Here is a 21,586-nt window from a genome sequence, read left to right as displayed (position 1 = left end):
CAAAAACAAACAAACAAACAAACAAACAAAACTTGTTGAATGAACCATCTTCTTTCTTAACATAATAAGTGGTTCTGGAGAATTAAAACCCCTTGGGCTAAAATGCCAAGAAGCAGATATATCACTTCAGTTCTTGATGTCTTTCTAGTTCTGTCTGTGGGGAGCCTTATAATTAAGAGAGACTATGGACTCTGAAAAACAATCTGAGGGGTTTGAAGCAGCAGGGGGTGGGAGATTGGGGGAACCAGGTGGTGGGTATTAGAGAGGGCATGGATTGCATGGAGCACTGGGTGTGGTGCAAAAACAAGGAATACTGTTATGCTGAAAACAAAACAAAACAAAACAAAAAACACAAAAAAAACCCCTGAGGGTTGCTGGGGGAAGGGGGGTCAGGAGAGGGGGGGTGGGGTTGTGGACATTGGGGAGGGTATGTGCTATGGTGAGTGCTGTTTAGTGTGTAAACCCGGCGATTCACAGACCTGTACCCCTGGGGATAAAAATACATTATATGTTTATAAAAAAATAAAAATAAGAATAAATGAGAAAAAAAAGAGTAAACTGAATAATTCTATTCCCCGCAACCCAAGGATCCCAAAGCAGTAACTTATCAAGTAAATGTTCAATTCTGGCTAATAGTCTTATTGTCCCTGCTCTTGTATGAGTCTCATTTCCTGTCTGCAACGGCCCTGTCTTTTTTTTTTTTTTTTTAATATTTTATTTATTTATTTGGCAAAGAGACAGCAAGAGAGGGAGCTCAAGCAGGGGAAGTGGGAGAGGGAGAAGCAGGCTTCCCGGCTGGGCAGGAAGCCTGATGTGGGGCTCGATCCCAGGACCCTGGGATCATGATCTGAGCTGAAGGCAGATGCTTAACAACTGAGCCACCCAGGTGCCCTGGCCCTGTCTTATTTAATCTTCAAATCTAACCAATATCAGCACAAATTCAAACTCCATCTTCTTTAGGAAGTCTACCCTTATCCTTCTAGTTGCAATCAGATTTCTCCTTTCTCTGAGTACCTCTTGTATTTGTTGTATTTTCCATTCTTAGTAGCACCCAACATTATACTTTTTTGAATGTTGTGTGATTTAGGTGTGTAAATACCTCCTCTGACGAGTTTATTGGCTACCAACAGATAACGTTTATCTCATATAAGTTGGAACAATAGAAGTCCTCCTATCTAAAGCAACTGATATTGGTATCTGGTGTATTAAGCTAAAAAGCCAGTTAAACTTGAGATCCATAGAAGGCATCTTAAACATTTAAATTTGAAATATATAATTGTACATTTATGTGCTCATCTTTTGATGTGAAACAGCCTTTTCTGAGAGTGATTTTAATGATTAAGTGTCCATACCTATAATGCATCAATCAGTTTCTGTTTCAGTAAAGTGCAACAAGTGACACTTGGGAAATTATATAGGTGTAGAATCCTCTAAGATTTTTATGATTTTCCCTCAGTGTGTCACAGTTTGTTTACACATAATGTGACAGTAATTTTAAAAAAAGTGACGGACATTTATAAGGTCTTTCCAAAGCATTCAACTACTTTTCACAGAAACAACTCCTTGTCATAATTATACCTCATCAGCTTACGTAATACTTAAATTATAGAACAGTAACAAGAGGCTTAAACAGGTTTTGCAAGAGGTACAACAGATTCTTGATAAACATTAGCTCCTGGCAGATGTCCTCAGGCATATTTAATAATGCCATTAGCTCCAAGCAGTCATTGTGACCTGGGCATCATTGATTGTTTACAGAGAGAATGCGTGTGTTGTTAAGTCTGTTGAGTTGTTTAAGTGATGGGTGATTAAAAGATAGTCTATAATTTCTTTTGCTTCTTTTATAATACCTAGCGCAGACATGAGCTCATGATCTGCTAAAAATGCTGGGAGGATAGAAGAGCTATAAAGGGTATATAAGGTGAATGAGAATCATCCTATAGAAATTATCATCTGTCCCAAGAGTCTGAAGCACTCTGGATTCACTTCTGAAAATTGAAAAATAAAAGTGCCCATATTCTCAGAACTATAACAGCAGTTCAGAGAGTAAAACTGAACTTACCTGAGACCTGACTATCTGTGATCCATTACTCATTTCTTTCTCCTCCATGTTCCCCCCTTGGGAAAGTATAGCATTGTGAGAGGGCATAACTGGGAAAAAGAAAAAAGGAGCATCTGGTAAATATATGATATTAATGCTGAAACTAACTCTTGCAATTTTTGTTTCTTGTCAGAATGGCAGACAGTTTAGAGAGAAGCCTTCTAAGACATAAGCTCAAAGTCTGGATAACTTATTGAGGAATTCAATGTAGGACTTTCTCTTATTGTGGCATATGAGAAGCTAAAGAAAGCTCAGTGGTGCTTCGCCCTGACTACACACCTGGGGGATTTTTAAAAAATGCTAGTGCTCATCCCCTATTCCCAGAGATTTGCTTTTTGTTTTTGTTTTTAAATTTAAATTCTAGTTAGTTAACATATAGATAAATATTTGTTTCAGGAGTGGAAATAAGTGATTCATCACTTACATACAATACCCAGTGTTCATTGTAACAAGTGCCCTCCTTAATACCCATTACCCCTCTAGCCCAGAGATTTGGGTAAGTCGGGTATTATCCGAATTGGTCTAGGATGGGCCTGGGAAACAGCATTTTAAATTCTAAAGTCTCTAAATGATTCTAAGTAGGAGATGAGAACCACTGAGATGAGTTGATACAGAAAACATATGTTGAGGGCCTAATCTTTAATTCTTTAAGGGGATAAATTCATCCCCAAACTCAAACTCCAGAGATTTCTCCTTTACTCTTTCTAAGATGTTCTAATAATATACAAAGGAGAATTCACTCTTCTCATTTTTCAGAATGTTCACCTCTTTTTTGAGTACCTAGATTCAGTCCTCCACCAGGATTACTACACCTCTCTGCAGTTCTTAGTTTGTAATGTCATCAAAGCTTTGCTTTCTTCTAGGACAGTCAGTAGATACACTAGTACTAATAGCTTCAGGGTCCTTGTCATTCCCTGAAAGCTGATTTTCCAGAACCTTATGGAGATATTAAAGGTGCCTCATCTCTGATGAGAGCCTCAGAAGCCAATGGTTACCCACAAGAATGATTGCTGCTTCTCAGGGGCAGCCACTCTCAGGATCTTGCTTTGTTCATGCAAGAGAGATGTGGGTGCTCCTGAAGATGGCTATTACTTTTTCTTCCCCTAAAGGCATCAATCCTTCATGTACAGACTTTACTATGATATTCAAATCTCTCTCACCAGGGATCTTGTAAGATACAATATCAGATTGAGAACCTGTAATGAGATGCACCAGTCAACAAAAGAAATCCAGCAGCCTCAGTCACCTAGGGACCTAGAGAATCTGTAAAGAAACATATAAACTACCCGTTCATAAAGACAGGGCACACTACAGTGTGGCGTTCTTTAAAAACAATCAAAAAGCATTTTTAGAATTTCTCAAATTCACACATTACAAAAAGCAGAGATGTACAGATCAGCTACAACAAACTTTGGCCTCAGTTCTTATGCACCCTCTTCTCAGAAAACATGTAGTCCTTGCATGGTGAAAGATTTTCGAAAGACTTTTACTAACATTAACAACAGAGTAAAATGTATTGAACTGCTAATAAACATGGAACAATACATTCTTTTCTGTGCACAAAACTGGGCCTGAAAAAGTTCTCTCAAAAGTTAGTAATGGAACTGAAGAATGAAGTCATTCTTGAGAAGCAATTTTTTTTAAATGAGAAAATCACAGTTCCAGTGGAATAGTCCTATTAGATGAGGAAGCCATTCACTGCTCAAGATATGGCATGAATCCACAATTTTAGAAACAGTTGAGTAAGGGGAAGACCTTTCAGGAGTAATTTAAAAGCACTTCAAGAAGCAGGTCCTATTTCACTAAGGAAAAGCTCTAAAAAGGTCCTACTCTATGAAGACTCAGACTGAATCTATGTGAATACTCTGACATTTGAAACGTCAGATTACTTCAAAACAACCTATTTACAACAACCAAAAAACAAAACAAAACTGCATTTACCAAGTTAGGGAGAACAGGGTTTCTCCTTCATATGTGTGAGCCCAAGGAGATGAGGAACATATCAAATATATTGTATATTTTATGGAAATTTTGTTATTCGAGAATTTTTTATGGCATCTGATGAGACTAGGGCTCCAGAGAACACACCTTTGGAAACACTGATTTAGTTCTCAGTTTTTTGATTTAATGAAGGATTCTGAAACTGAAGATCTGGTTCACAGCCCTAGATTCCTTCTAGTATACGCTGAAGTTCTTTTTAGTACTCATTCTCTATGTTTCCTTCTCAGTACTTGTTCTCTACCATTTTAAAATCTGATTCCCCTTTTCTCATAATTTCCCTTTTAATTCCTGTATTGGAAAGATACACACACAAAACTCCTAAAAACCAACCACTCCCCACCCCCAAACTGTGTGCAATTTTTCATATAATACACTCATAGACTTTTCCAGAGAAGCCTGTGGGATTACCACAGGCTTTTTTCAAATAACTAACCATGATGGCTTGGAAAGTAACAATTCCCTTGACTGCCTAAGGAATACCAGAATTGTAATCAATTCAGATGAAGAATGACTTTGGGCTTAACACGCTTTTTCCTCCAAGCTCTTCCAAAAATCTAAGTGAACTTTATCAACCATGTGGAAAACTCATGTAGTAGTTCTCAATCTGGGCCCAGATTTTAAATTATACATATGTAAATGTATACATGTCCAGGCTCCACCCAAGACATACTAAACCAGAATCTGTTGAGGTGAAGTCTGGCCTCTACACATTTTTTTAAGTGCCTCACAAATGATTCTGATGCAAGCAGGGATTCAGAACAACTATCAGAGCCTCTCATTTCCTTAATTTCTTCAATGCCAATGATTTTCATCTTCATTCTACTTCAGGCACCTACTTCTAGTATCATAGCACTTTTGAAGTCTTTCTTACCTTATAAAACACTACACTATGAATCAGGAGACCTTAGGTTCTGGATTGGATGGATGGGTAAGGAAGTGAAGGCAGGAGTGGCTCAATGTAAGGGAAAAATAGGAAAAAGCAGTGTTTATTAAAGTGTGGTCTGAAGATCACTTGAATCATACCATTTGCTGAAAAGCAGATTCACTGGTCTTATCCCAGACATTATGAAATAGCATCTCTGGGGAGGAGGTTATTCTTGGTCCATGGATTGCATTAAAAAGTATTTCTTCCCTGGAATCAGACCATTCTCTCCAGCCTCCTACACACCTGAATCTAGTACATAACTTCTCATTCTTCTATCTTCATCTTTATCTGTTGTTTTTATTGACTCCTTCCTGCCATAATTTAAAACCTTTTACTATATCTCCCAACATTAAACTTTCACTGGTTATGTGCCCATTTCTAACTACCATTCATTCTTTTTTCAAAGCTACAACTCTTCAAAGGATTGTTAATACTTGTCTCTATTTCTCCATTACTGACTTATTTTTCAATTATCTGTGACCTTTCTTCTGTTCTGGCATCAGCACAGCACTGAAATTGCTCTGGTTAGGAATACCAAAACCCCTTATGTTCAAGCATTGGAGTTCATTGCTTTTTGGGCTCTGATGAGTATCTGACACTGCTGACAACTGTGCTTTGCTTTATGTCCAGTCTTTCTCAGTGAGCTATGCGCTAGTCCCTTTTCCTCTGCTTACCGTTTACATATTATTGTTCCATAGGATTTTCCAGTATCTATTTTTGTTCCCTCCACAGGTGAAGTAAAGTCATCTTTACTTGTAAAGTATATAAACCTGATCACATCAGTACCTCACTTTGAAATTCTTTAGTACCTCCCTACAGTTCTTAGGTTGGAGGATAAAGCCATAAAAAATCTTATGACCTTCTCCCTGACTTCTCAAGCCACTCCCCTGGCTTGTTTTTGAGGATTCATTTACACTGTTCTGCTTTTAAGTCCTTAAGTGTGCCACGTATGGTATATCTCCCCTGCCCCTCCTCTCCAGACAATACCTACTCTTCCTTCAGATCTCAGCTTAAATCAAGGAAGATTTTTATATCACAGACCAAGTGAGGTTCCTCATTTACACCTTTCTGTTTTTGCTAGCACTTTCTTGTCATTGTAATTATTTGTATAGTCATTTTTATTTATACCTCACCCTTGTGTGATGTTAGCTTCCATGAAGGCAGGAACCTATTCTGTCTTATTATTCTACTTTGAATGCTCTCTGTATGTGGCTCAAAGTAGGTACTCAATAATATTTGCTAAGTGAGTAAATGAAAGGATTCTGGTGTTTTCTATTTTTTAATTTTTAATTTTGAACCAATTTTAGACTTACAGTAAAGTTGCAAAAGTAGGACACAATTCCCACATACCATTCACCCTACTTGTCCTAATGTTAATGTTTTATATGACCAGGGTACAATGATCAAAACCAGGAATTTAAACTGGCACAATACATTAAATCAAGCTAATCAAAATTTACTGGTTTCTCCACTAATATTTTTTCTCTGATCCAGGATCTCATATGGCATTTAGTTGCTTTTTTTCCCCTTTGTCTTCTCCAATCTGTAAGTTCCTCAGCCTTTCTGTCTTTCATGAGCTTACTATGAAGAATACTGAGGAGTTATTTTGTAGGGTCCCTTAATTTGGGTTTGTCGATTTCCTCATGATTGGAAAGAAGTTAAGTATTTTTGGGAGGAATATCACAGAAGTGATTTTATCTCTTTCTTAGTGCATGATATTAATGGGTTTATGATGCTGATATGCCTCATTAATGATAATGTTAACCTTTATCACTAGGTTAAGGTGGCGTTTACCCCATTAATCCATTGTGAAGCTACTATCTTTCCCTTCATAGCTAATAAATACCTTTGGGGAAATACTTGAAGATTATACAAATATCTGGATTTTTCTCAAACCCACTAATTTTATTTTTATAGCTTGCCTTAAGTTTTATTTATTTAAAATTTTCTTAAGTTAATATATAGTGCAATATTGGTTTCTGGAGTAGGATTCAGTGATCATTACTTACATACAACACCCCGTGCTCCTCACATTAACTGCCCTTTTTAATACTCATCCCCCACCTAGCCCATCCCCCACCCACATATCTCCATCAAACCTCAGTTTGTTTTTTGTCTTTTTTGTCTCTCCTTTTTTCCTTTCTCCCCTTACATATGTTCATCTATTTTCTTTCTTGAATTCCACATATGAGTGAGATCATATATCAAACCCACTAATTTTAGCATCCATCAGTGTATCTTGTCCTAAACAATTAGTAATATGGTATTTGCCTAATGGTGATTTCTCTATTTCTCTCTTTCCCACTAATTTATTAATTGGAATTTTTTCTGTAAGGAAAAGCTGCTCCTTATCTCTTATCATTTATTTACTAATTTATATCTCTATGAACTCATGAATATTTATTTTGATTTATGAACTCCAGTATTATCATTACTTATTGTATAAATTGTTTCGGATTTGGCTAGTAGAAGTCTCCTACATTATTTTGAACAGCCTCTATCCTATTCTGAGCACTTCCTGGCACCATCAGATGTTTTAGGCTCTTGTATTATCCCTCCCTGGCCCTGGAAATCAACTACCCGTCCAAAGAAATAGTTCCTTTTATTGGAGAAATGCTTAGAAACAAAGATCTGGGTGCTAGGTGTGTTCACTGGTACTGGGGTATCATTGCTTCTAGGTCCTCTAGCAGAGATAGGAGAGATATATATGTATGCATATTAATCATACATATACATACTTCTATTGTAATCTTCTATGTATCAAATGCCATGAGTTCATACTAACACCTCTGATTCCAATCCAGTACCTCAAGGGCTCATTTTAGTCTTCTTCCTTTCCTCATTGGTAACTTCTTCAACCATAAAAAAATTGTTGACTCTTAGTTCATTTACTTATTTGTTCAATTTTAGTATATACATAGTTTCAGAATTAACTCATATCCCTGTGAGAAACACATTTATTAACTTGATTACAGCATTTATGTAGAGTTCTCTTTGTCTTTAGTTATATAGTATCTAACCAAGATAGTGTTTCCTGAAGTTATTTGGATTAGTCTTTTTCTTTGCTATTTCTTTCAGTATGATTATGTCATTCACTTGTAATGCAATTAGGTCCATTTGTTAGTATTTGCATTTATTCTCTTCTATTTACACTCCAATGGCTTCCTTTAGCTTTACCTACTGCCATGGTTTCACTGATCATCTCTTTTGAGCTACATAACCACACACAGACCCAACCACCTTTCTCGACATCCCTAGGCAGATGTCTCTCAGATTTCTCAAGCCTAACATGTCCAAAACTCATTCTCTCTCAAGCCTCTTGTCATATATTTTGCAACGGAGTAAAGTACGTAAGAATACCAACTCTACTGCCAGACTGACTGGGTTTGATTTCCCAGCTCCACAACTTACTTGCTGTGTGAGTTCGGTTGTGTAAGTTACTCAACCTTTCTATATGGTTCACTTTCCTCACGTGCAAACTAATAATAATAGTACTTACCTCATATGTTTGTTGTGAGGATTAAGTGAGTGAATATTCTGAAACCATTTAGAATGTGGCCCGTGGTAGCCATATTTATATGTTACATATTATTCTTACTCTATTAAATTCCCTATCTTAATGAATAGCATCAGCAAGCCTGAAAACTGAAGGTCATTCCCGACCTCTCTTTCTTTCCCTTAGTCTCTCTCTCCAATTAAAGTCAAATCCTGGTAAATTTATCCCCTTAAATATGTAGTGAATTCTCCATCTTCACTTCCACTACCTTGATTCAAGCCACTGTCACCTTTCACTTTGACTACTGCCACACTCATCGAACTAGTCCTTAACTTTAGTCCAATATTTTTCTCACACCAGAGCCAGAGTGATCTCTCTCCACACCCCTTCTCTACTTTGGAAATACCTTCATTTTATTTTTTGACAAATATTAAAACAAAATTTTTTGTAAATATAGAAAAGCAGAAAGAAAATCCTACCATCACCCAGAGATAACCAGTTACTTTTTTGGGGGATATATATACTTGCAGACTTTTTCTATGCAAAGATACACACATTTTATAATTATATATATATATAAAACTTTCTTTTTCAAAATGTGGGTTTTAATTATTTTAATTGACGATATTGTACATATCACTTCAGGACAGAAAACAAAACTAAATATCATTAAAAAATTAGGGTTATATAGTCTCTTCAACAAATGATGATGGGAAATCAATGTAAGAGAATGCAACTGGACCACCTTCTTATACCATATACAAATATGAATTATAAATGGACTAAAGACCTAAATGAGACCCAAAACCATAACAAATCCTATTAGAGAGCATAGGCAGTAATGTCTCTAACACTGACTGCATCAACATTTTTCTAAATATGACTTAGCAATTGCACTACTAGGTATTTACCCAAAGGATACAAAAATACAGATTTGAAGGGGTACATGTACCCCAATGTTTAGAGCAGCATTATCAACAACAGCCAAACTATGGAGAGAGCCCAAAAGTCCAACAACTGATGAATGGATAAAGATATGGTGTGTATACACACACACACTGGAATATGAGTCAGCCATCAAAAAGAATGAAATCTTGCCATTTTGCAATGATGTGGATGGAGCTATGGTGTATTATGCTAAGTGAAATAAGTCAGTCAGAGAAGGACAAATACCATATGATTTCTCATACATGGACTTTAAGAAAGAAAACAGATGAACATATGGGAAGGGGAAAAGAAAAAAAGAGAGGGAAGCAAGCCATAAGTTGACTTTTAAAGACAGAAAACAAACTGAGGGTTAATGGATGGGTTGCATGGGTGATGGGTATTAAAGAGGGCACTTGTTGTGAGGAGCATTGGGTGTTATATGTAAGGATGAATCACTAAATTCTACTCCCAAAACCAATACTGCATTATATGCTAATGAAATGTAAATTTTAAAAAAGTCACTTTCCACATAGAAAAAAATAAAAACAAATTATTAAAAAAGTGGTACATATATATGTGCCACATTTTAAAATATATTTTATATATTTATAAAATTTTAATATATTTATATATTTTCTATATATACACGCACGCAGAATGGAATATTACTCAGCCATTTCAAAAAGAATGAAATCTTGCCATTTCCAACAGCATGGATGGAGCTAGAGAATATCATGCTAAGCGAGATAAATCTGTCAAAGATACATGCCATATGATTTTATTCTTACGTGTAATTTAAGAAACAAAACAAATGAACAAAGGAAAAAAAAAGAGAAAGACAAACCAAGAAAGACACTCTTAAATACAGAGAACAAACTGATTGTTGCCAAAGGGGAGGTGAATAAGGGGGATAAGGTTGGTGGGGGCACAGGTGAAATAGGAGATGGGGATTAAAGAGTACACTTATCATGGTGAGCACTGAGTAATACATAGAATTGCTAGATCACTTACTGTACACCTGAAGTTAATGCAACACTATACGTTAAGTATACTGGAATTAAAAACTAATAATAAATAAATATATATTTATATGTATGAAGATATATAAACAAAATAAAAAATAAAAATAATAAAATTAAAAAATAGTGTTACAGTATAATCAACTGCATGCAATACCCAAAATTTATTTAACAACTTCATAAACTTTTTGGGAGCCTTCTTTTCCCTTCTTCCCTTCCACCCTTCTTCCACTGTTACAGACAACAGCAAACATTGTACAGTTTTGGCATAATTTTGCCTGAATATTTCTTTAGGATAAATTCCTAGAAGTGGAACTGCTGGATCAAAACAAAGGTAAAACACTATTGAGGAAGGCTGTATCATTTTACTAATTGATCAACAATATGAGAGTGACCATTAGCCAAGAATAATAAGCATTATTTTTTTAAAGTAGAATAAAAATAGTAAAATATAATAAATAGTATATAGTCTAATTCTTAGATAACATGGGAGGCAGAACTTCATATTTTTAGCTTTCATATTTTATCTTTTATAAATTACCCTTTGTGTCATTTGTCTACCTTTCTACCATTTTGCCTTTTTCTTATTGATTTGTAAGAATTCTTTTTACAAACTATATTGTGCAGGAAAAGATTAACTGAGTGGCTCTGGGTCGTCCAAACTCTGCACATTTTAAGGAGAGGTTTGAGCCTGGTCTGGTTCCTGAAAAATAACATATAATGCCTTGCAACACCCTGCCTGTTCAAGTATCTCTGGTTACCTGAGGCTTTGGGACAGGTCAGAAAGTTTATGCTAAAATAGGATTTATAGTGGCATTCTTGGAACACGTAGGATCACCTTGACCTCTGGAGGGACTGGAGATTTAATATCAATAAAACAGGTGGTCGCTATGCCTATATGGCCAACTTCCAATAAATACTCTGGATGCCAAAGTTTGCATGAGATTCCCTGGCTGGCAATACTGTATGTATGTCATTACACATCACTTCTGGGAGAATTAAACACTATCTGCATGACTCTTACTGAGAGAAGACAACTGAAAGCTTTGCACCTGGTCTTTCCCTGACTCTGCTATACCTGCTTTTTTTGTTGCAGATTTTAATCTGTCTCTTTTCACTGTAATACTCATGCTACTGTAAGTATAACAATTTTGCTGAGTTCTATGAGTTCTTTTAGCAAATCACTGAACCTGAGGGTGGTCTTGGGGATCCCTGAACACAGACATAAACAGCAACTTCCTTGTGATAACATAAATAACAAATGTAGTCTCCATGTTATCGTTTGTCTTTCATTCTTTGCTGCTTAAAAAAAAAAGTTAATTTAAAAATCTTCTCCATCATAAAATGTTTTCTTCTCCCCTATGTAGGTCCTAAGTATGTGTGAGGGTTTTGTTTTGTTTTTTCCTTACACAGTTATACATGTTCATAAGTTTTTTACACATGCTACATGAAGACATAAGTACACAACACTTGGGAGTATATGAGTAAGACTGAGTGACCTTCAACACCTCTTCTATTCTACTTTCCTCCCTGGAAGTAATCCACCATCAGTCATTTGATGTACACCCTTTTTTGGCCATTTATGAACATATATAACCACATCCCTATGTAACATAACAACATATTATGTGCCACTGTTCTGCAGCATCATTTATTCCCTAAATGTCTTAGAGATCTTTCCTTGTTTGTTAACTTCAAAATAAATTACCTTATTCTATTTTATAGCAGTACAGTATTCTACCATATGGATCTATCATAATATATTTAACCATATTGGTAGTGAACATTACGCTGTACCAATTTCTCACAATTGCAAATAATATTGTAATAAACATCTTTTTACACACCTCCTTGTGTACCTGTGCAAGTATTTCTGCAAGATTGAGTCCAGAATGAAATTTCTGAGCCTGAGTGAGCTCATTTAACATTTTGGTACGAATTGTCAAATTCCCATTCAAAGTGCCTTCCTCAGTCTTACAACTGGTGCCCTTCCCTGGGCACTTCCCTCAACACCTTGTATTATCAATATTTTTATATATTGCTAGGCTACTGGGTGAAAAATATCTTTGTCTTTATTTGCATTCTATGGTTACTTACAAGGTTAAGCATTAAAAAAAATTTTGTGTGTGTGTTTTGGTTACCGGTATTTTTTTTTTAATTGAATAATTTGAGAGAAAGAGAGAGTGCCAGAGAGAGAGCACAAACAGGGGAAGGGGCAGAGGGAAAAGCAGGCTCCCTGCTCAGCCCCATCCATGCAGGACTCAATCCCAGAACCCTGGGATCAGGACCTGAGCCAAAGGGAGACGCTTAACCCACTGAGCCATCCAGGCACCCTGGTTACCTGTATTTCTTCTATACATGGCCTATGGGTATCCTTTGCCCATTTTTCTTTTTTCTTTCTCTCTCTCTCTCTCTCTTTTTTTTTTGCTATTAACAGAGGCTCTTTACATATTATGGACATTAATCCTTTGTCTCTTACACATATTGCAAATATTTTCATGTGTTTTGTTTTTAGCCCTTTGTTCTTTTTGAATACAGAAATTTAAAATTTTGACATAATCTAATGAGTTTTTCCCAGACGGTTTGTGTCATGGCACGGCTACAGCATGAAGTGCAAGGGTGGAAGGCGAAACAGGGTGCAGCGTTAAGATCATAAAGGGCTTTGAGGGCACTTCTAATGAAGCGCGCTACTGTCCTGATGGCAACCGAGCACCATGCAAAGGCAACACAGCGACTCTCGACAAACATTCTCCGTCTAGCAACTATCGACTGAGCACCTAAGTACCACGATCAAACCTGTCTCTCAAAGAATTATAATTTTTTTTCAAGTTTCACAATTTCAAATACATCACGAGAAACAGGGCATAAGGGGGACTTGCGCTGCCGCCTACGAAAACGTATTTTAAACATAAAGCAGAACGGTATCAGTGCGAAAACTGCCAGAGCGGTGGAAGCTACCGTCGGGAAGCGGGTCCGAGTTTGCGGAATATCCGCGCCTGCGAAACACAACAAAAGTCACTTCAACTCAGTGGGAAACTGATTCAATTCCTAACGGCAGAACGACTGGGAAAGAGGCATATTCCTACCCAACAACTTACAACAAAATAAATACCCCCCAAATATAGGTAGACATGTAAAAAAGATATTTAACAATCCTTTAAAAGCCGTAGAAACAAATAAAGGCGAATGTGTTCATGATCTGGAGACGGGGAGAAACTTCCCGAAACGGTAACGCCCTCGCCCACAAGGAAAGCGGCAGCAGAATGCACCGGAGGAGAACCCGTTCACGACCCCGGGCTGAGGGGATGCGGGTCTCGGCGACGGCTGCGGGCGCGGCCGGGGACTCCGGGTCGAACGAGAGGGGACGACCGCGACGCGCGCACCCCCGGGCCGCCGCCCGCCCTGCCCCCTCGCCCGCCTCCCGGCCCGCCGCACTCACCGGCCTCCGCAGACAAAGGGCGCTCTGGGCGGCTCCGCCCCCTGACGCCGCGGCCGCCGCCGGGCCCGACCTGGGCGGGACGCGGTGCCGAGGGTCCGACTGTCCGAGCCAAGGACGCCCAGCGGCGGGGCCCCTGCGGCTGGACCGGCCGGCCGCGCCAGCCCGGCCCCGACCGAAGCCTCCCCGCGATGGCGACCGCGCCGCGCGGGCTTGGGCTGCGCCACACGCATGCGCCGGCGGCGCCCTGGGCGGCCGGCTTCCCGCATGCTGGACTCGGAGCTCCCACACGCTCGCCCGCGGGCTGCCACGGCAGCGGCGCTCCCGGGGGCCCGGACCTCCGCCCAGCGCTCCTAGGGCTCCGCCGCGAGATCGCGGGGTGGGGGCGAGTCGGCCAAGGCCCGCCCACAGCCCTTACCGGTCAGAGGATCCGAGGACCGGGTTCGCGCCGGATCCTAGTCCCCTGCCCGCTCCTCGTAGGGAGAGTCTCGAGCGCAATGATGATGGACAAATGCGGTTTTTTGTTGTAACGCCGGTCTCCTGAGGAGAAGAGCAGCGTTCTGTCAGCGTGGCTCACGGTCGGCTTAGCCGGGGTTCAAAACGCTCTCCGGCGCGACCCCGACCGCAGGGGTGGATCCGGCGATGCCGGTCTCCTTCACCCTCGAAACCGTGTGAGAGGTAGGGACTGTGCGGTCCCGCCGCGGAGGGACACTCGCCAGCTGCGATGTGAACTGCACAGACTCGTTGCCTGGAAGGCATCCGGAGCCCGCGGTTTCCCTCTGCACGTTTGCTTCTAGCACGTCAACGCGGCAGATGAACCGCTTCCACATGGAGGTTTGGTGGCAGCGCCTCAACTGCACACTTGAATGGGTCGTGAAATACAGTAATGTCCTTTGCACCTGCACAAAGCCTTTTTAAAATAAACGAAATTCAAGTTTAATCCCAGTTTATATTAGTTTCAAGTTTAATCCTAGTATAGTTAGTTTATAATAGTTTCAGGTGTAAAATATAATGATTGGACAATTCCGTATATTACTCAGTGCTTATCTGGGGTAGGTGTGTTCTTATCCTCTTCACCAGTTTCACCCTCCGACCCACCCACCTCCCAGCTGGTGACCATTAGTTTGTAATCTATAGTTCAGTCTTTTTCTTGGTTTCTCTCTTCCCGCCCCACCCCCTTTGCTAATTCCACATATAAGTGAAATTATATGGTATTTGTCTTTCTCTGACTGACTTATTTCACTTGGCGTAATACCCTCTACTTGCAATCAAGTGGTTGCAAATGGCAAGAGTTCATTCTTTTTGATGGTTGAGTATTCTGTACTATTCATATATATACACATATATATGTGTGTATATATATTCATATATATGAACATATACTGTATTGTACATACAGAATAAAATTGTACTGTGCATTATATATATAATGTTTATTATTCTATTTTATATATATGTAAAACAGACATATACACACACATATATATACTACTTCTTTATCCATTCATCAGTCATGGACACTTGGGTTGTTTCCATATTTGGCTATTAGATAAAGCTGTTATAAATAAAGGGGTGCATATCTCCATTTGAATTAGAGTTTTTGTATCATTTGGGTAAATACCCAATAGTGTCATTCCTTGATTGCGAAGTAGTTCTGTTTTTAACTTTTTGAGGAACCTCCATACTCTTTCCACAGTGGCTTTACTGTTAGGGTAATCAAAGGAGCGAGACTGATGCAAAGCGAAGGTCAAGCAAAGCTTTATTTCGCGCCAAGCATCGAGAATCAAACCAACCGGTCGGGTCCATCTCTTACAAAGAGGCAGCCCTTCCCCACCTCACAGACTAACTTTTATAGAGGTAGTTGAGCCTGGCTATACACGGGTGGCCAATGAGATTGCACACAGAGAAAACTGCACAGTCATGCTAGGTCTGCAAGACACAGAGAAAACTGCACAGTCAGGCTAGGTTACACACGGGTGGCCGATTGAATTTCAATTTACCCTAGTAGGTATATGCGCCCCACTGATTGGATGTCTCCACCTGTCCTGCCTGACCTGCCCTCCTATCTGGGCTTTGCAAGTAAGTTCCTCTGGGAGGGGCAGAGTCAATCTAAGTTCCCTGCATAAACACAAAATGGCTCCTGCCAGCTAAGTAGGTCCTTACGTTTACCACTTTGCATTCCCCCTAACAGTGTAAGAGGGGTCCTTTTTCTCCACATCCTTCCCAACACTTGTTTCTTGTGTTTTTTATTTTAGCCATTCTATCAGGTCTGAGGTGATATCTCATTGTAGTTTTGATTTGTATTTTCCTGATGATGAGTGATGTTGAGCATCTTTTCATGTGCCTGTTGGCCATCTGGATGTCTTCTTTGGAGAAATGTCTATTCATGTCTTCTGCCCATTTTTAAATTGGATTATTTGTTTTTTGGGTTTTAGTTGTATAAATTCTTTGTATATTTTGGACACTAAAGTTTTATCAGATATATTATTTGCAAATATCTTCTCATTCAGAACGTTGCTTTCTAGTTTTGTTGATTGTTTCTTTTACTGTGCAGCTTTTTATTTTGATGTAGTCTTAATAGTTTATTTTTTGCTTTTGTTTCCCTTGCTTTAGGAGACATACGTAGAAAAATGTTGCGACAGCCAATGTTAGGGAAATTACTACCTGTGCTCTCTTCTAGGTTTTTTATGGTTTCAGGCCACACATTTAGGTCTTTTATCCACGTTGAACTTATTTTTGTCATGATGTAAGAAAGTGATCCGGTTCTATTCTTTTGGATGTTGTCCAGTTTTCCCAACATCATTTGTTGAAGAGACTGTATTTTTCCCATTGGATATTCTTTCCTACTTTGTCAAAGATAAGCTGACCAGACAATTGTGGGTTTAATTCTAGGTTTTCTATTTGGTTCCATTGAATTTTGTGTCTACTTTCATATCAGTATAAACTGTTTTGATTTTGACAGGTTTGTAATATAACTTGAGATGTGGAATTGTGACCCCTCCAGCTTTGGTTTTCTTTCTCAAAATTGTTTTCTCTATTCAGGATCTTTTGTGGTTCCATTACACTTTTAGGTTGTTTGTTCTAGTTCTGTGAAAAATGCTGTTGGTATTTTGATAAGGATTGCATTAAAGATGTAGATTGCTTTGGGTGATATTGACATTTTAACAATATTTGTTTTTCCAATTCATGAGCATGGAATCTCAATTTCTTTCATCAGTGTTCTATAGTTTTCAGAGAACAGATCTTTAACCTTCTTGGTTAAATTTGTTCCTAGATATTTTATTATTTTCAGTGCAGTTGTAAATCGGATTGTTTTCTTTATTTCTTTTTCTGCTGCTTCATTATCAATGTATAGAAGTGCAACAGATTTCTTTATATTGACTTTGTATCCTGGGACATTATTGAATTCATTTGTCAGTTCTAGTAGTTTTTTTGGTGGAGTCTTTCAGGTTTTTTCCAATAGGGAATGTTTTACTTCTTTACCAATTTGGATGCCTTTTATTTCTTTTTGTTGTCTGATTGCTGTGGTTAGGATTTTCAGTACTGCCACTTCCTGACCATGCACAGGAGAAGAATGAGGCACAAACAAGTCAGCTGCAAGAGAAAGGGAGCAGGGGTCAACAGTAGAGAAGACTGTTGCCCCGAACAACCCCTCAGTCTCATATTTATTGGAAGGTAGGTAGCAACCCACCAAGAAGCCAAAGTAGGTTACACATTAACCACGAGTCTTGTAGGTAAGTAAGAAGAAAGGCAAAATATGTCTGGTCACATAGTACATGACCGATTGTTGAGCAAACCCAAACAAAAGGGATTATCTGACTCACTGCAGGTTCTCTCCAGGGAAGGGGAGGTAACAGAAAAATGAAGCAGGTGGCATTCCACCCTGAGTGGTCCAGGTGTTCCCAGCTGCTGGGCTTCAAGGACATATATCATCTTCTCCCCCAGAGGTCTGTTGCTAGTACATGTTTTTCTTAAGACTATATCTAAGCATGCTTGGTGACTAGTATAATTTCTTTTGGGTTATATTTTAAGCAGTACATTGTTCTGAGGAACGGTTACACAGTACTATGTTGAATAAAACTGGTGAGAGTGGACATCCTTGTCTTGTTCCTGACCTTAGTGGAAAAACTCTCAAATTTTCACCATTGAGTATAATGTTCATTGTGGGTTTGTCATGTATGGTCTTTACTTATTCTGAGGTATGTTCCTTCTAAACTTACTTTGTTGAGGGTTTTTGTCATGAATGGATGTAATTTGGCAAATGCTTTTTCTGTGTCTGTTGAAATGATCATATGGTTTTATTCTTTCTCTTGTTGATGGGATGTATCATGTTGATTGATTCACGGAACATTGAACTACCCTTGCACCCTGGGAGTAAATACCACTTGATTGTGGTTAATGATTTTTTAAATGTATGTTGGATTCTGTATTTTGTGAAGGATTTTTTAATCTATTTTCATCAGAGATATTGTCCTGTAGTTCTCTTTTTATAGTGGTAATTTTTCTGTTTTGGCGTCAGGCTAATGCTGACCTCACAGAATGTATTTGGGAGTTTTCCTTCCTTTCTATTTTTTGGGATAGTTTGAGAAGAATAGGTATTGGTGACTAACAGAATAGAAAAAAATTTTCTTTAAATGTTTAATAGAATTCTCCTGTGTCACTGTCTGTTCCTAGATTTTTGTTTGTTGGGAGATTTGATTACTGATTCAGTTTCTTTGCTAGTGATTTGCCTGTTCAAATTTTCCTTCTTTTCTTATTATTTTTATTAACATATAATGTATTATTTGCCCCAGGGGTATAGGTCTGTGAATCGTCAGGCTTACACACTTCACAGCACTCATCATATCTCCAACTACCAACTACCCTCTCCACCTCCCCTCCTCCCAGCACCCCTCAGTCTGTTTTGTAAGATTAAAGTCTCTCTCTTTTTAAAAAGATTTTATTTATTTATTTGACAGACAGAGATCACAAGTAGGCAGAGAAGCAGGCAGAGAAAGAGGGAGAGAGAGAGGGGAAACAGGCTCCCCACTGAGCAGAGAGCCCGATGCAGGGTTCAATCCCAGGACCCTGAGATCATGACCTGAGTCCTCGGTAGAGGCTTAACCCACTGAGCCACCCAGGTGCCCCAGATTAAGAGTCTGTTATGATTTGTCTCCCTCCCGATCCCATCTTCTTTCATTTTTTCCTTCCCTACCCCAGAAACTCCCCACTCCACCTCTCAAATTCCTCATATCAGGGAGATCATATGATAATTGTCTTTCTCTGATCGACTTATTTTGCTCAATGTAATACCCTCTAGTTCCATTCATGTCGTGGCAAATGGCAAGATTTCATTTCTTTTGATGGCTGCATAGTATTCCATCGTGTATATATACTACATCTTCTTTATCCATTCATCTGTTGATGGACATCACAGTTCTTTCCATAGTTTGGCTATTGTGGACATTGCTGCTATAAACATTCGGGTGAACGTGCCCCTTCACATCACTACATTTGTATCTTTAGGGTAAATACTGGTAGTCTGATTGCTGGGTCATAGGGTAGCTCTATTTTCAAACTTTTTGAGGAACCTCCATACTGTTTTCCAGAGTGGCTGCACCATCTTGCATTCCCACTAACAGTGTAAAAGGGTTCCCTTTCTCCTCATCCTCGCCAATATCTGTCATTTCCTGACTTGTTAATTTTAGCCATTCTGACTGGTGGGAGGTGGTATCTCATTGTGTTTTGATTTGAATTTCCCTGATGCCGAGTGGTAGTGAGCACTTTTTCATGTGTCTGTTGGCCATCTGGATGTTTTCTTTGTAGAAGTGTCTGTTCATGTCTTCTGCCCATTTCTTGATTGGATTATTTGTTCTTTGGGTGTTGAATTTGATAAGTTCTTTATAGATTATGGATACTAGCCCTTTATCTGATAATGTCATTTGTGAATATCTTTTCCCTTCTGTCAGTTGTATTTTGGTTTTGTTGACTGTTTCCTTTACTGTGCAAAAGCTTTTGATCTTCACGAAGTGCCAATAGTTCATTTTTGCCCTTGCTTCCCTTGTCTTTGGTGATGTTTCTGGGAAGAAGTTAATGAGGCTGAGGTTGAAGAGGTTGCTGCCTGTGTTCTCCTCAAGGATTTTGATGGACACCTGTCTCACACTGAGGACTTTCATCCATTTGGAGTCTATTTTTCGATGTGGTATAAGGAAATGGTTCAGTTTCATGCTTCTACATGTAGTTGTCCAATTTTCCCAACACCATTTGTTGAAGAGACTGTCTTTTTTCCATTGGACATTCTTTCCTGCTTTGTCGAAGATTAGTTGACCATAGAGTTGAAGGTCTATTTCTTGGCTCTCTATTCTGTTCTATTGATCTATGTGTCTGTTTTTGTGCCGGTACCATACTATCTTGATGATGACAGCTTTGTAATAGAGCTTGAAGTCTGGAATTGTGATGCCACCAACTCTGGCTTTCTTTTTCAACATTTTTCTGGCTATTCAGGGTCTTTTTCTGGTTCCATATAAATTTTAAGATTATTTGTTCCATTTCTTTGAAAAAAAAAATTGATGGTATTTTGATAGGGATTGCATTAAATGTGTAGATTGCTTTAGGTAGCACAGACATTTTCACAATATTTGTTCTTCCAATCCATGAACATGGAACGTTTTTCCATTTCTTTGTGTCTTCCTCAATTTCTTTCATGAGTACTTCATAGTTTTCCAAGTATAGATTCTTTGCCTCTTTGGTTAGGTTTATTCCTAGGTATCTCATGGTTTTGGGTGCAATTATAAATGGGATTGACTCCTTAATTTCTTGTTATTCTGTCTGCTGTTGGTGTAGAGAAATGCAGCTGATTTCTGTGCATTGATTTTTATATCCTGCCACTTTAATGAATTCCTGTACGAGTTTTAGCAGTTTTGGAGTGGAGTCTTCTGGGTTTTCCACATAAAGTATCATATTATCTGCAAAGCGTGATAGTTTGACTTCTTCTTTGCTGATTCAGATGCCTTTAATTTCTTTTTGTTGTCTGATTGCTGAGACTAGATCTTCCAGTACTATGTTGAATAGCAGTGGTGATAGTGGACACTTCTGCTGTGTTCCTGATCTTAGAGGAAAAGCTCTCTGTTTTTCCCCATTGAGAATGATATTTGCTGTGGGTTTTTTATAGATGGCTTTGATGATATTGAGATATGTATCCTCTAACCAACACTCTGAAAAGTTTTGATCAAGAAAGGATGTTGTACTTTGTCAAATGCTTTTTCACCATCTATTGAGAGTATCATAATGGTTCTTGTTCTTTCTTTTATTAATGTATTGTATCACATTGATTGATTTGTGAATGTTGAACCAAACTTGCAGCCCAGCACTAAATCCCACTTGGTCGTGGTGAATAATCCTTTTAATGTACTGTTGGATCCTATTGGCTAGTATTTTGGTGAGAATTTTCACATCTCTGTTCATCAAGGATATTGGTGTGTAATTCTCTTTCTTGATGGGGTCTTTGTCTGGTTTTGGGATCAAGGTAATACTGGCCTCATAAAATGAGTTGACAGTTTTCCTTCCATTTCTATTTTTTGGAACAGTTTCAGGAGAATAGGAATTAATTCTTCTTTAAATGCTTGGTAGAATTCCCCTGAGAAGCTGCCTGGCCCTGGGCTGTTGTTTGTTGGGAGATTTTTGATGACTGCTTCAATCTCCT

The 21,586-nt window shown here is 38.7% G+C and overlaps 2 protein-coding genes across 3 annotated transcripts in view; one reads left to right on the top strand and one right to left on the bottom strand.

Annotated features, from left to right (window-relative positions):
- Positions 1-13,995, bottom strand: part of LOC116876296 (zinc finger protein 713-like) — a 28,885-nt gene extending 14,890 nt beyond the window's left edge. The window contains exons 1-2 of the mRNA XM_032872344.1: positions 13,909-13,995; positions 2,063-2,151 (exon numbers count right to left, since the gene is read on the bottom strand). Of these exons, the coding sequence (XP_032728235.1) occupies positions 2,063-2,149 (87 nt within the window). The 5' untranslated portion in view covers positions 2,150-2,151; positions 13,909-13,995. The remainder of the gene's footprint in view (positions 1-2,062; positions 2,152-13,908) is intronic.
- Positions 1-21,586, top strand: part of SEPTIN14 (septin 14) — a 193,132-nt gene that overhangs the window by 19,217 nt on the left and 152,329 nt on the right. The window lies entirely within an intron of this gene.

This window comes from Lontra canadensis, unplaced genomic scaffold (assembly GCF_010015895.1).
Source record: "Lontra canadensis isolate GAN:19392208 unplaced genomic scaffold, GSC_riverotter_1.0 scaffold45, whole genome shotgun sequence".
Lineage (NCBI taxonomy): Eukaryota > Metazoa > Chordata > Mammalia > Carnivora > Mustelidae > Lontra > Lontra canadensis.
Note: the sequence above shows the minus strand (reverse complement) of the source record. Positions and strands in the feature narration are given on the sequence as shown.